The sequence below is a fragment of the Poromitra crassiceps genome, assembly GCF_964638095.1.
Source record: "Poromitra crassiceps genome assembly, chromosome: 5".
Lineage (NCBI taxonomy): Eukaryota > Metazoa > Chordata > Actinopteri > Beryciformes > Melamphaidae > Poromitra > Poromitra crassiceps.
The window spans coordinates 49444049-49456814 of NC_139642.1; the positions used below are offsets into that span (position 1 = coordinate 49444049).

The 12766-nt window shown below is 45.6% G+C and overlaps 1 protein-coding gene across 1 annotated transcript in view; it reads right to left on the minus strand.

The window, feature by feature from the left end:
* Nucleotides 1–344: 344 nt before the first annotated feature.
* Nucleotides 345–12766, minus strand: part of col26a1 (collagen, type XXVI, alpha 1) — a gene marked incomplete at its 5' end in the record, with an annotated part of 24610 nt that continues 12188 nt past the window's right edge. The window contains 11 exons of the mRNA XM_083636898.1: nucleotides 345–1722; nucleotides 1830–1914; nucleotides 1997–2041; nucleotides 2819–2854; nucleotides 3735–3797; nucleotides 3894–3946; nucleotides 4197–4298; nucleotides 8395–8523; nucleotides 8698–8796; nucleotides 9396–9561; nucleotides 9777–9838. Of these exons, the coding sequence (XP_083493024.1) occupies nucleotides 1589–1722; nucleotides 1830–1914; nucleotides 1997–2041; nucleotides 2819–2854; nucleotides 3735–3797; nucleotides 3894–3946; nucleotides 4197–4298; nucleotides 8395–8523; nucleotides 8698–8796; nucleotides 9396–9561; nucleotides 9777–9838 (974 nt within the window). The 3' untranslated portion in view covers nucleotides 345–1588. The remainder of the gene's footprint in view (nucleotides 1723–1829; nucleotides 1915–1996; nucleotides 2042–2818; nucleotides 2855–3734; nucleotides 3798–3893; nucleotides 3947–4196; nucleotides 4299–8394; nucleotides 8524–8697; nucleotides 8797–9395; nucleotides 9562–9776; nucleotides 9839–12766) is intronic.

Consider the following 12766-nt stretch of genomic DNA (forward strand, 5'->3'; position numbering starts at 1 on the left):
TCATGCCAGTTGAAATGCAGGTGAATTTTGTGCATAGCCTATAACACAGGGAGTCTGCCAGCACAACTCAAGAGAGAACCAGTCACTATTGACTTCAGTAGGGTACAACTGAAGTCAATGGTGACTGGTTTTCTCTTGGCTATTAACAAAATTCCCTGGACAAAATTCACCTGTGTTTCAACTGGCATGAGGGTGAGTAGATGATGACAGAATTTTCATTTTGGGGTGAACTGCCCCTTTAATGTGATTGTAATTGTATGCGTTAATTAACGTGTGTGTGTAATAGCGTGGCAATATCACAAGAGAAAACCTGTTATTGTTGTGTATTTTAATCTCATTTAACAATAGACACAGATACATATCCACTGAGTACAACGCCTTACAAATGAAACAACAAAGCAACACAACTTTTACACAACCGAACAATATTTAGTTTAGTAAAAAAAAAAAAAGATAATGAAACATGCAATGTGACACATCAATCATGTATCTCGCCCCTTAAGACAGCAAGCCACTGAAATATACTGTAATGTGTATTTAAACGGTACATCAGTCAACCCTGTAGGACTGTGATAACTGCAGGAACAACCAGAGATACGGACAGGTTCACCTCTTTCCAGCTGATGATGGTTAACATATGATGGAGAAAACAAAGATTGTAGCAGACAAGGTCATACCTTCTTCCTGATAGGAACCGTTTAGCCTCTCTCAGACCTATTACACAATAATCACATTGGGTTGGACACAAATCTCAGAGGCAGTTATGATGAAGTGAATGTAATCCTGTCGGGTTGAGCGCTCCGTCAGCCGCTCGCGTGAAGACGGGCCGGGCCAGAACACGATTGTTTCAGCATATCTCTTCCTTTCGCTCTCCAGATGCGCGCCGCTCTCCAGATGCTATTCATTTCACCCCACTTATTTTAAGCAGATATTCTTGGCACCTTGTCATGTCTTACCTCAGTTTTAACAAGGCAGAGCGCAGAGAGAGAGAAAGAGAGAGAAAGAAGAGCTGAGAGGAAGGAATGTGTTTGACAGGCTAACAGGAGACGAAACCCGAGGTTGTCCAAGAACGTGTTTGACACTAAATAGTGTGTTTTGGGTCCAGCTCTCAGGAAGAACTCACATCATAGCCTAGAGAGAGAGAGAGCTTCACAAGAGCAGCCAGAGGAGCTGATGTGTTTTATCTGAGCGGAGAAAGATGTCAAATCCCTCATAACAGATTGAGATTAGATGATATTTCATCGTACAATAAGTGCTGCTACTAAAGTTATGTAGACAAAGATTATGCCGCAATAGGATCATGTTGACGTATTTCAATGGATGAGATGCTCAGCATCTCGTGTCTACAGAGAGCCTCATTTGAACTAACTACACGTTTACCCCTGCTGACTTCTGACAAAAGTAAGAGACAATATAGACAGATAGATTCAAATCATAATAGAATGAGAATGATGAGATATGATGAAAAGATATGAAATTTTTTTGAGAATTGCACGTCCAGTCAAGCAAATTTGCAAAGGATTTATCCCTTTCACACACTTACACACACACACGCACGCACGCACACACACACAATTAGACTACACTTTTAAGAGGGGTCCCGTCGTTGTCTCCTCCCCAGTGTTAGAGAAGGGTTTTCAGCTGGCTGCAGACGCTTGATCTTAATAGTGGAGAAGGACAGGGGGTCCGAGAGACTGCCGAATCCTGAGCCCTCCGCGTTCTCTGTGTCCAGACAGGGGAGACAGGAAAACAGTTATCCAAAAGTACTCTAATTTAAACACCCCCCCCCCCCCCCCCCCTTCCCCCCCAATCTCTGTCTCTCTCCTCACCGTGGATGCCGATCATGTGCTCCAGGATCAAGACCCTCTCGGCCAGGATCTTCAGCGCCTCCCTGAGCTGCTGCCCGGCTTCACCCTGAACGACACAACTCACGTTTACTCTGGGACATTTTTCAGTTTCAGCTCAGGGTGGAAAGACTGACGCCAAACTCTCTTACCTCAGACAAGCCCTCTCCCGGGTCCCCCTTTGGCCCAGGTAGTCCCTGTGTGGACACAGCGCAAAATAATCACCAATAGTCACCTGTGCTGTGCTGTGTGTGTGTGTGTGTGTGTGTGTGTGTGTGTGTGTGTGTGTGTGTGTGCATGCGTGCGTGCATGTGCGTGTGTGTGTGTTGTGTGTTGCATCGCTTTTTAAACCTTTTATTGTGAAGCCGAGCATGTTCAGTCTGTGTAGTGACGATTCAGATGTGTTCTCTTATATCTCAGCTAACACTCCTGATGTTGCTGTTGTCAGTGTAAATCGTAGAGAGGTGTTTGTTCTAGAGGTTGGCTGTACCTTTGACCACAGCCTAGAGGAGGCCTTTCTAACCAAGATGCTGAAATATCAACAGCTGGAGCAGATCATTTCACAGCTGGGCTACAGGTGTAAACTTCTAGTTTTCATATTTGGCAGCCTGGGTCATGTCCATAAGCTGGTTGTGAGAGGCCTTCAGATGGCTGGTCTACCTAGGAGAAGGGCCAAGCAGTTAGCGAGGTATTGTTCAATATCTGCTATTATCAGTAGCCGCTCAATATGGAGGAGGCGCTGCTTTTTGTACTCATGAAGTGGATACTGACCGTTATCTTGTCTTACAGTATAACTGTATTTGTTGACTTGTCCCAATATTTGATTGCACTATTATTGTGTGTGTGGTGTGTGTGTGTGTGTGTGTGTGTGTGTGTGTGTGTGTGTGTGTGTGTGTGTGTGTGTGTGTGTGTGTGTGTGTGTGTGTGTGTGTGTGCGTGCACATGTGTGTGGAACAGAACAACCTCATACTTACAGATAGACCCTGCTCGCCCGTCACACCTGGAGGCCCCTGGTAGAGGTAGAAAATACAGACCTATTTTAGGACTGATACACGAGCATGTACACACACACACAAACACACACACACACACACACACACACACACACACACACACACACACGAGCATGTACACACAGTTACTCACATACGAGCATGTACACACACACACACACACACACACGCACACACGAGCATGTACATACACACACACACACACACACACACGAGCATGTACACAGTTACTCACACACGAACATGTACACACACACACACACACACAAGCATGTACACACACAGTTACACACACACACGAGTATGTACACACACAGTTACTCACACACGAGCATGTACACACACACATACACACACACACACACACACACACACACACACACACACACACACACACACAAGCATGTACACACACAGTTACACACACACACACACACACACACACACACACACACACACACACACCCGAGCATGTACACACACAGTTCAGTCGGCTTGCATTGCACTGTGCTAATCTGCCACTTCACCAGTTCTCCAAAGCTAAATCATGCTAGTAGAGGAAGGGGGATCAGGTTTAAAGTCAGAGGCCCACGAGAGAGCCGACTACAGAGGGGACCTGACATGGCTGAGAGCCGACTACAGAGGGGACCTGACATGGCTGCCTTGATGAGTGCGGCCTGGCCTTGGACGGCAGAGAGTAGGATTAGTCATGGCTTTGTACAAGTCTTTGAAGAGACTTGTACACCTTTAATGTGTTTAAGATCCTGTGACAGCTAGGGGCCGTTTACAAAACGCAGAGCAAAAAGTATTTTGATCAGCTTGTCAGAATCAAACTTATTCGGCCCATGATCCAACAACGGAGACGCAGCAGCCTCACCCTTACTCCCGCCTCTCCTTTACCCCCGGGCTCCCCAGCTTTGCCTTGGAGGCCTCCCTCGCCCTGAAGACAGAAGGAGATAGGATGTCAGCGATGTCACTCAAGAGTCTGCTCATATTTTCATTTTGTATGAATGGAAACAGAGTGATGGATACTCACGTCTCGCCCAGTGACACCCGGAAGCCCTGGAGGTCCTGCTGGTCCTGGAGGGCCTGTGACATCACCAAAATCACCCACAAAAGGAGGGGGCCAAAATGTTAAAATATGGCTATGGCTACTTGTATGGTATCTAAATTCAACCCAGTTCACAAACGGCATTGTCTTGTGAGGGAGATTTGCCAGGTTTTACAATAAAAACACGTCATAAAAAGCCAAGAAACACAATAATGGCTTGATATACTGTAGGCACATTCTCTTTGTGAACTGTTGGATTGAGGAGCTTTTTGGCTGCTCATATGTTACCTGAGGGGCCTACAGGGCCTGATGGACCAGGGGGGCCTGATGGACCAGGGGGGCCCGTAACGAGCTCAGGGGCAGGCAGAGCGGGGCGGAGCGGCTTCTCCTCTGGGACAAACACACACCAACGGTTTAATCAGCAGTTTGGTTCAAGCTTTGCACAAATAAATAAGTGAGGAAATAATGATAGAGATTAAAAGACAAGAAAAGAAAGACAAAAAGAGAACAAAAGGGAAAATGAAAAAGAAGAAACCCGCTGTGGGTTTGCCAAGATGACTCAGTTATCCAGTGAGCTTTTCTGGAAATACACATAATTCCGTCATTTCCCTGCTTATCTTCGGCGTCCACTATCTCACCCAAACAGAAAGGAACACTTACACATGATGAATGGCCCATTCAAAAAAAGATAAATTCCTATCTCAACTGTTATACATGAAAGTCAATTACAACGGGTACAATATATTGGCACTTTGGCAGGCTTGTGTTGAATACAACTTGAACCCTGAATTTACAATTTAAACATCCCATATTATTCAGTGTTTCTGATTTTGGTTTATAGTACTATCTCGCACGCTCGATTCCTAGGCTCGCCCTATTAGGGCATGTGCAATGTTTCCCTCTCTCTCTCCCTCAGTCTCTCCCCCTCTCTCTCCTCTCTCTCCCTTGCCTCTCTCTCCCTCTCCCTCCATCTCCCTCAGTCTCTCTGTCTTTCTCATGTGTGCGTGTCACTGATGACATCATCAATGTCACAATGTCACAATGCCTATGTATGACATCACTGATGACATCATCACTGATGACATCATCACTGATGTCATCAGTGACCTCATCAGTGAACTATAGCCTTGTGTGTGTGTGTGTGTGTGTGTGAGTGAATTTATGACATCACTGATGTTGTCATCAGTGGGACAGACAGAGAAACAGACAGACAGAGCCGTAGCTAAAAAAAAAGAGGAAATTGACCCAGGGGCCACACTGAGTGAGGTCGGGGGCCACATGCGGCCCGCCAGTTGCCCACCCCTGTACTATATACATAGGCCAATACTGTATTTGCATATGGAAGGGACAGCTGAAATATAGTATACGTATATATTTAAGTAGTTAAGTTAAAGGCATATGGAGAGAGCAATATTGAGAGCAATTTGTGTCCAGTAAATCGTCCTTATCCTATAAATGGTATTTCATTAAGGAGACTACAGCCCCTAACCATTGCTTGGCATCATAAACAGGATGGAAATCTATGCTCACTGCCGGAAAAATGGGTTTAACACTGACACCCCCAAGCACACACGCACACACGCACACACACACACACACACACACACACACACAAACACACACACAAACACACACACATGCATGTGCCGTGCACACACACATGCATGTACGTACATGCACACACACACACACACACACACACACACACACACAAACACACACACGTGCACACACACACATGCATGTACGTACATGCACACACACACACACACACACGCACACACATACATGCACGCACACACGTGCACACACACATACATGCACGCACAAACATGCATGTGCCGTGGACACACATGCACGTGCGTACATGCACAAGCGCACGCGGACACACACACACACACACACACACACACACACACACACACACACACACACACACACACACACATACACACACACCCTCTCTCCCCTGACTGCTGAGCAGAAAGCAAGTGACAGGAGTGGGGGGCTATTTCCCACAGCTTATTAAAAGCTGACTGGCGTCCAGTGAAAAATGTGTTATATAGCCAGAAGTGGATTTACTGAGTTTTGCAGAAACCTATTTCTCCCCACCTGCTCATCTTATTTCAACAAAATGTCCCAGGCCTTATTATTAAGATCTGAATAGATCCATAGTATTACAGTAAGAATTTTTACATTTTTACAAGATTAAGTCATCTCAATGGGGGTAAGATGATTGTTGAAACGATGGGTTCACTTATTCCAGCTATGAACCTGAGGTGGTCAGATCGATTTTCATCCACCTCAAAGGGTTAAAGATCCAGTGCAATGAGAAATGCATTTCTCAATTTTATGGTATAGTTTAACAAAACGACCTGTTAATGTAAAGTTAACCAAATTATTATAACTGTCAGTATTGTGGAAATTTGCCTTGGAAACATCCGTTGAGAAATTCTCCCCCTGGTTGTTAACAGTCTCAAAAATGTAGAGTCTACTTCCTGGTGTAAATGACATCATACAGGCAGGTTGTAATGAATGGTCTGATTGGCTGACAGTATGCATACTTAACCAGGTGTCTCATGTCTGTCACACAAGAGGCTCCATTGTCACGGAGTGCTGAAGTTGTAACACTGGGCATCTGTTCCCCATAGATAGAAATAATGGCCTGCAGTGGATGGCCCAATGATAGGGAAGGTAACACACTCACTCACTTCAGGCCATGTACCATCTAAAACATTTATGCTCCTTCAGTTAGAAATCAATAGTAATCCTTTCCTGACTGAGTGAAAATCATTGCACTGGGTCTTAAAAGAGCAGGTAAAATGATTTCATATTAACTCTGACCTCAGGCTCAGGTCAGAGTTCAGACATCAAGGGTTAATCAGCATATAGAGGATGATGGACAGGCTTATATGTGGGGTGTGAGGGTGACAGACAGGAACAACTGCTCAATCTGGAATGTCTTCTTTGCTACATGATATCATATCTTAGGGAGCACGCCAGAGGCCAAAGTTGTGCTTTATCCTCAGTGTTGTTATGCGTATGTGTGTCAGTAGAAATTTGGTTTAAATCCAAGCTACGCTACTACTCCTTATTCCCTTCAACATAAGCCCAAAGTCAGTCTTCTTCCCCTGTGTTGAAACAGCCCTGTTACATTAAATCCGCAGTCCACAAAAAAAAGGGTCTAGAAGAAGCGGAGTTCCCTCTGGAACTAATTTTCGAACGTTACAGTCTCCCCCTGCCTGGCTCCCTCCCCAGGAAAGTCTCCATGAGTGGCAGACTATCTCCTCCCCTGTTCCTAACCAGCCCATTTTGGCTGCGCGCCGCGGACCATTCCCCCAACGCAGACTGTTGTGCTGACAGCTTACAAATTAGGCCTGATTTACAGCCAGTTGGCCCCCCTCGGCTTACATGGTCCCACAGACCCAAATCTACATAGTTCCAGACCCGCAGACACAGTCCCAGGCTTGGGACGGCAGAGCCAGCCAGCAGCCTAATCGGAGCCAGCAGGCCCCATGAGGTAATGATTATGGTATGGACTTCTACTGCCTCCCTGTGGTGTAACTTGGGTACTGAATGTGAGAGCTGCAATAATCGTATTATGGGCCTTTCCTCCAATCAATCGCAAAAGATGAAGCTTGGAAAGATTTCGAAGTTGCAAACATATTAAACACAATGAGAAGTAAAAAAAAAAAAAAAAAAAAAAAAAAAAAAATCATGTTCACCATATATAGGTAATCCCTCATGTATACAGACATCAAATCGGATAAGACGAATAAAAATAGCTCTGTACATATTTCTAATTAATTGGAGCTTTTTAAACCCCCCCAAGCTGATCGTGTGATTTATTCCGTGCGATTCGACTCCATTGTTGGTGTTGGTGGTGATAAATGAGCTTACAGTAAACAGTGGCCCAGCAGTGGCACAGCACAAGGAAACAATTAACTAAATCCAAGCCAGCCCTCGTCTGAAGAAATAACAACAATACTTTCTCCTGAACTCATCTAACTCCTTCAGTGAAAAGCTAAAAGCAAATACTGCTCACTTAAACACTTGCTAAATAGCTACACTCTAGTTCGTGTACTTCCACCTGTGTGCCCCTTCTGAGCCGGGTTTCCATAAAAACCCACTTGGCCAGAGTTCCTGTTATGTCTGACAAGATGATTGCAAAGGGACCAGAGAACAATGGGATAAACTTATGCATGAGATGGTTGGAGGTGGTGGTGGTGGAGCAGCGTTTGAAGCGTGGTGAAGGGAGTGACTCATCGCAAAAATGGACGTGTGGTTTTGGCATCTTTTCAAACCATTCAAAAAACTGAATGCTTGAATTGTTCTGGAATTGTGCTTGGGTCAGAATCCTGACATGTCTGTGTGTGCTCTCTATTATGGTTCTATTAAGTTTGTCTGGGACCAGGACAATCTGGCACAGATTTCAGGATAGAATGGATCCTTATTGTTTGGACGTGGTACCGTATGGACGACTCACCTTGCTTGTCTACTTGAAAGACGTCTCCCCTCAGTTTGATAGGAGAGGGGTCGGGCCCCGGAGGACCAGGAGGACCAGGAGGGCCGGGGAGACCCCCTGCCCCTGGTAAACCTCTCTCCCCCCTTGGTCCTGAGCATCAAGGAAACATGATGAAATATGAAGTACTTAGTCAATCTCGACAGTTATGAATGATCAATTTATTATGTGTTTTCAGGTGTCTAACAAGTGCCAATAACCACAATAAATCCTAAACATTCTCAAGTCAGCAGCTAGGAGTAGAAGAAGTTCTTGTTGATCTTTTACCCAGAGGTCCAGGCAGACCGGCTCCCCCAGCCGGTCCTGCAGGTCCGGCAGAACCAGGAAGCCCTGGTGGTCCGACGGGCCCTGGAGGACCTCTTCCTCCTGATAGAGAGTCAGTCACATTCAGGTCATCAAGTGTAGGAGTAGTTCACTCCAAAGCGACAATTCTGTCATTATCTACTCAGACACAATTAGAGAATGCAGAAGAGTGACTATTTTGATCATAGTTTCATAGTTATGGAAATCTGGACGAAATCATATCTAAAAATACAAAATGTTCTCAGATTTGGGTGTCAGAGGCAAAATCTCTTGAAGTTCTCTCTATTGAAGTTAAAGTCTCCCGGCTCCAAAATAAAGCATAAAATGAATTTCCACTGCATTTCTCCAAATAGCTTGAGGAGCATAATTGGTTGGGTTGCATAATCCAAGTGTTTTGTAGCCAATTGCCATGAGGTTCAAAAGTCCAATATTGACCTCGTTATTAGGAAATAATGTAATTACTGTATTCGACTTTTGGGCCTCCAGTGCCCCAAACGTACGGCTACAAGGGCTAAATCCCTGTGTGTTTCATGGTCCTAGGAAGATCAATGGAGTTCCGACTGACATGCGTGTGATTAGAAACTGAAGTATTCCTTTAATCATGTCTGAATGCCGACACTAAAACTGTACATGTGTATGCAGGAGTCTGTGCACCACCGCACCTTCAGAGAGCGGAGTGTGATGTGGCGTTGAGTGGGCGACGCGTGGCGGCGGGTATGACGGGGGTCCTATGGGAGTGGGCCGGGGGGTGTCCACCTCGTTGTCCGCCGAGCGCTCCGGTAAGCTGACTATGGGTAGGGAGGAACCGGCCTCCTCTAGCAGCTTGATCTGGAACAAGAGCAGGAGATCTTCAGACACATCTGCACGCCGCTGAGCACCAAGTAGCCTACTCTGTGTGGACTGATGATGGCTGCAAGCTGTGAACAATCAACCCCATTCCCCGTTTCCCACTTAGAGGAATGGCTTGCAATGGTTCTCTCTAGGATACAATATGAAAACATACACAGGCTTTGTTCATGCTTGGACAGTGGGCATGTCTTTACCTTGGATTCCATGGCATCTATTCTGCTGTTCATGTCAGTGAAGCCGGTGCAGTTCATGCACTCTGTGAAAAAAGGAAGAGTCAGATGGAGAGAGAGAGAGAGAGAGAGAGAGAGGGATGGAGAGAGAGAAGACAAAGGTGAGGCTAGATTGCAGGTTACAGACAACATACTGCTTGAAAGTGAGGAGAGACAAAAAGCGAACTGAAAGAAGTCAGAATCCCCTCTTTTTCTTTCTTTCTTTCTTTCTTTCTTTCTTTCTTTCTTTCTTTCTTTCTTTCTTTCTTTCTTTCTTTCTTTCTTTCTTTCTTTCTTTCTTTCTTTCTTTCTTGTCTCTCCTCTCTCTCTCTCTCTCTCTCTCTCTCTTTCATTTCTTTTTTCCTCCTGGCACCATGGAGTATCTCTCTATCACACAGCGCAGCAGGTCAAGCCAAGACATACAGGAACAATGCCCACTAAACCATACCCAAGAATTTATTAGCAATTCCTCCTTAAATCATGTCACTCACTCACAGAATAAATATTATTAGATCTCCCTTCCCATCCTCTCCCCTTCTCACACACACACACACAGACACACACACACACACACACACACACACACACACACACACACACACACACACACACACACACACACACAGACACACAGACACACAGACACGCGCGCGCGCATGCACACACACACACACACACACACACACACACACACACACACACACACACACAGACACACACGTAACACACACCTGCTCGTCTCCTGACTCTGCATGTTTTCTGTCTGTCTGCACACTTGCAGTGATTCTCTGTATACACAGACACTAGGAACACATCCTCCTCCAGATACCGATGCCATTACCATTATGGAGACGCATAAACACACTGGCTCAAACACCGTCAACACAAGCCCCATCTCTCCATATTGTTTTGCTCTATTTGGTCATCTCTTCAAATCAAATCAAAACCCCAATTGAACAGAGACTAAATGAAGCCGAAGCCGGTCTGGCTAACACGAATAATCACTTCCCGTGCTGTATAATCTTGGCAGCTTTACATAAACTAGACGCCAAAACACAGAATAGCAGCGTTTCAGAGAGGGACCCCACATTTATTCTAAATATGAGCCGTGCTCTGGTCTGCAGGCTCGTGGCTCGTAAGTGGCCTGGAATGTCAGCTGTCAGTTTCACGGGGAGCCACCCACATTGCGGTCATAGCGAGGATACCTCGACGCAGAAACAACTGGTACTCCTCAATGTGCCCGACAGCAAAAATGACCCATTTGGTCTGAAATCCTCGTCTCTGACCACGGCACAGCGGGTTCTAGCTGCAGCCACTGAGGGTTCTGCTCCACTGAAATAGGACAGGATGCGTGTGTGTGTGTGTGTGTGTGTGTGTGTGTGTGTGTGTGTGTGTGTGTGTGTTCAGAGATGCTTACAAGTCATTTTCTACAAGTCCAAGTCAACTCTCAAGTCTTTGAGCTATATAGTCCAAGTCAAGTCTCAATTTGGTCACAAGTCCAAGTCAAATGTCAAGTCGCTTACGGATGAACGTTCCATCCTCTGGATGCTGGATGTCATCCGGTCTGCTTAGTACACTGCACAGCTAAAACTAGGGAGTTCGAAAGCATGCACTCTCTATCTATTAGCATACAGCATTAGCATTGATTAGTTGAAATTATTATTAGTAGACCTTTCCTTAATGTTAATACACACACAAATAAAGATGGTTCACAAGTCCCAAATCTCAAGTGCAAGTCAAGTCTCAAGACTTTGAAGACAAGTCTCAAGTCAAGTCTCAAAGTCACTGTGTGTGTGACTTAAGTGCGACTCAAGTCCAATCAACTCCCCATCTCTGGTGTGTGTGTGTGTGTGTGTGTGTGTGTGTGTGTGTGGGTGGGTGCGCGTGTGCGTGCACGCGTGCGTGTCTACAAGCGAGTGTATGCAGTCCATTGGTGTCTCTGGCTGTGAGGGTGTGGTGCCTCAATGCCTCGATTCACCCTCGCTCCTCCCTGGAGAACATCCACAAACGGAAACAACAATCAACAGCTCAGCCCCGACACGCATTCCTCTGGGTTCTTCATTCTGAGGGCAAAATGAGCCCGGTGGTTTGTTGTGACTCGCTGCACTGAGGTTTGTCTCCAACGCGACACCGAGGACATCAGAGCCGAGCACAACGGCAACACTGTGTGGCTAGAACCAATGGGCTGCATAATGTGAGGGGACTGATGAGAGATATGTCTCTTTTTCCTCAGACTGAAAAGGGAAATTCCACCCTCGGACACTTTGTCCTGCTATATATCATATTTATATGTGATGCTCACTGTATTATTTTAAGTGTTGTAATTTACGGTTTTTGGTGGATCCACTTTCCCTCAACTTTTTTCGACAACCTCCAGACAACCCCCAGCCTGAACTTGTTGCATTCGGTATGTGTAGTGGGAGAGAGCGGGGGTGGGCTCAGTGGTTAGCACTGTTGCCGCACAGCTAGAAGGTTGTGGGTTTGAATCTCCACCCAGGTCCTTTCTGTGCAGAGTTTGCATGTTCTCCCCATGTTTGTGTGGGTTTCCTCCAGCCGCAGAGATGCTCACAAGTCATTTTTTGCAGGTCTCGTCTTTGGTCATAAGTCCAAGTCAAGTCTCAAGTCTCTTATGGATGAGCGTTCTATCATCTGCTGCTGCATGCCATCCGGTCTGCTTAGAACACTGCATAGCTAAAACTAAGACATTCAAAACATGTAGGATACTGTTATATCCTCACTCCTTTATCTATTTAGAATACAGTATCAGCATTGATTAGATGACATTAGTAGACATTTCCTTAATGTTCCTTAAAAAATAATAAATAAAGAAAGATTTGTTCACAAGTCCCAAACCTCAATTCCAAGTCAAGTCTCAAGTCTTTGCGGACGAGTCTCAAGTCACTGTGTGTGACTTAAGTGCGACCCAAGTCCAAGTCTCAAGTCCAAGTCCCCATCTCTGCCTCTGGGTGCTCCGG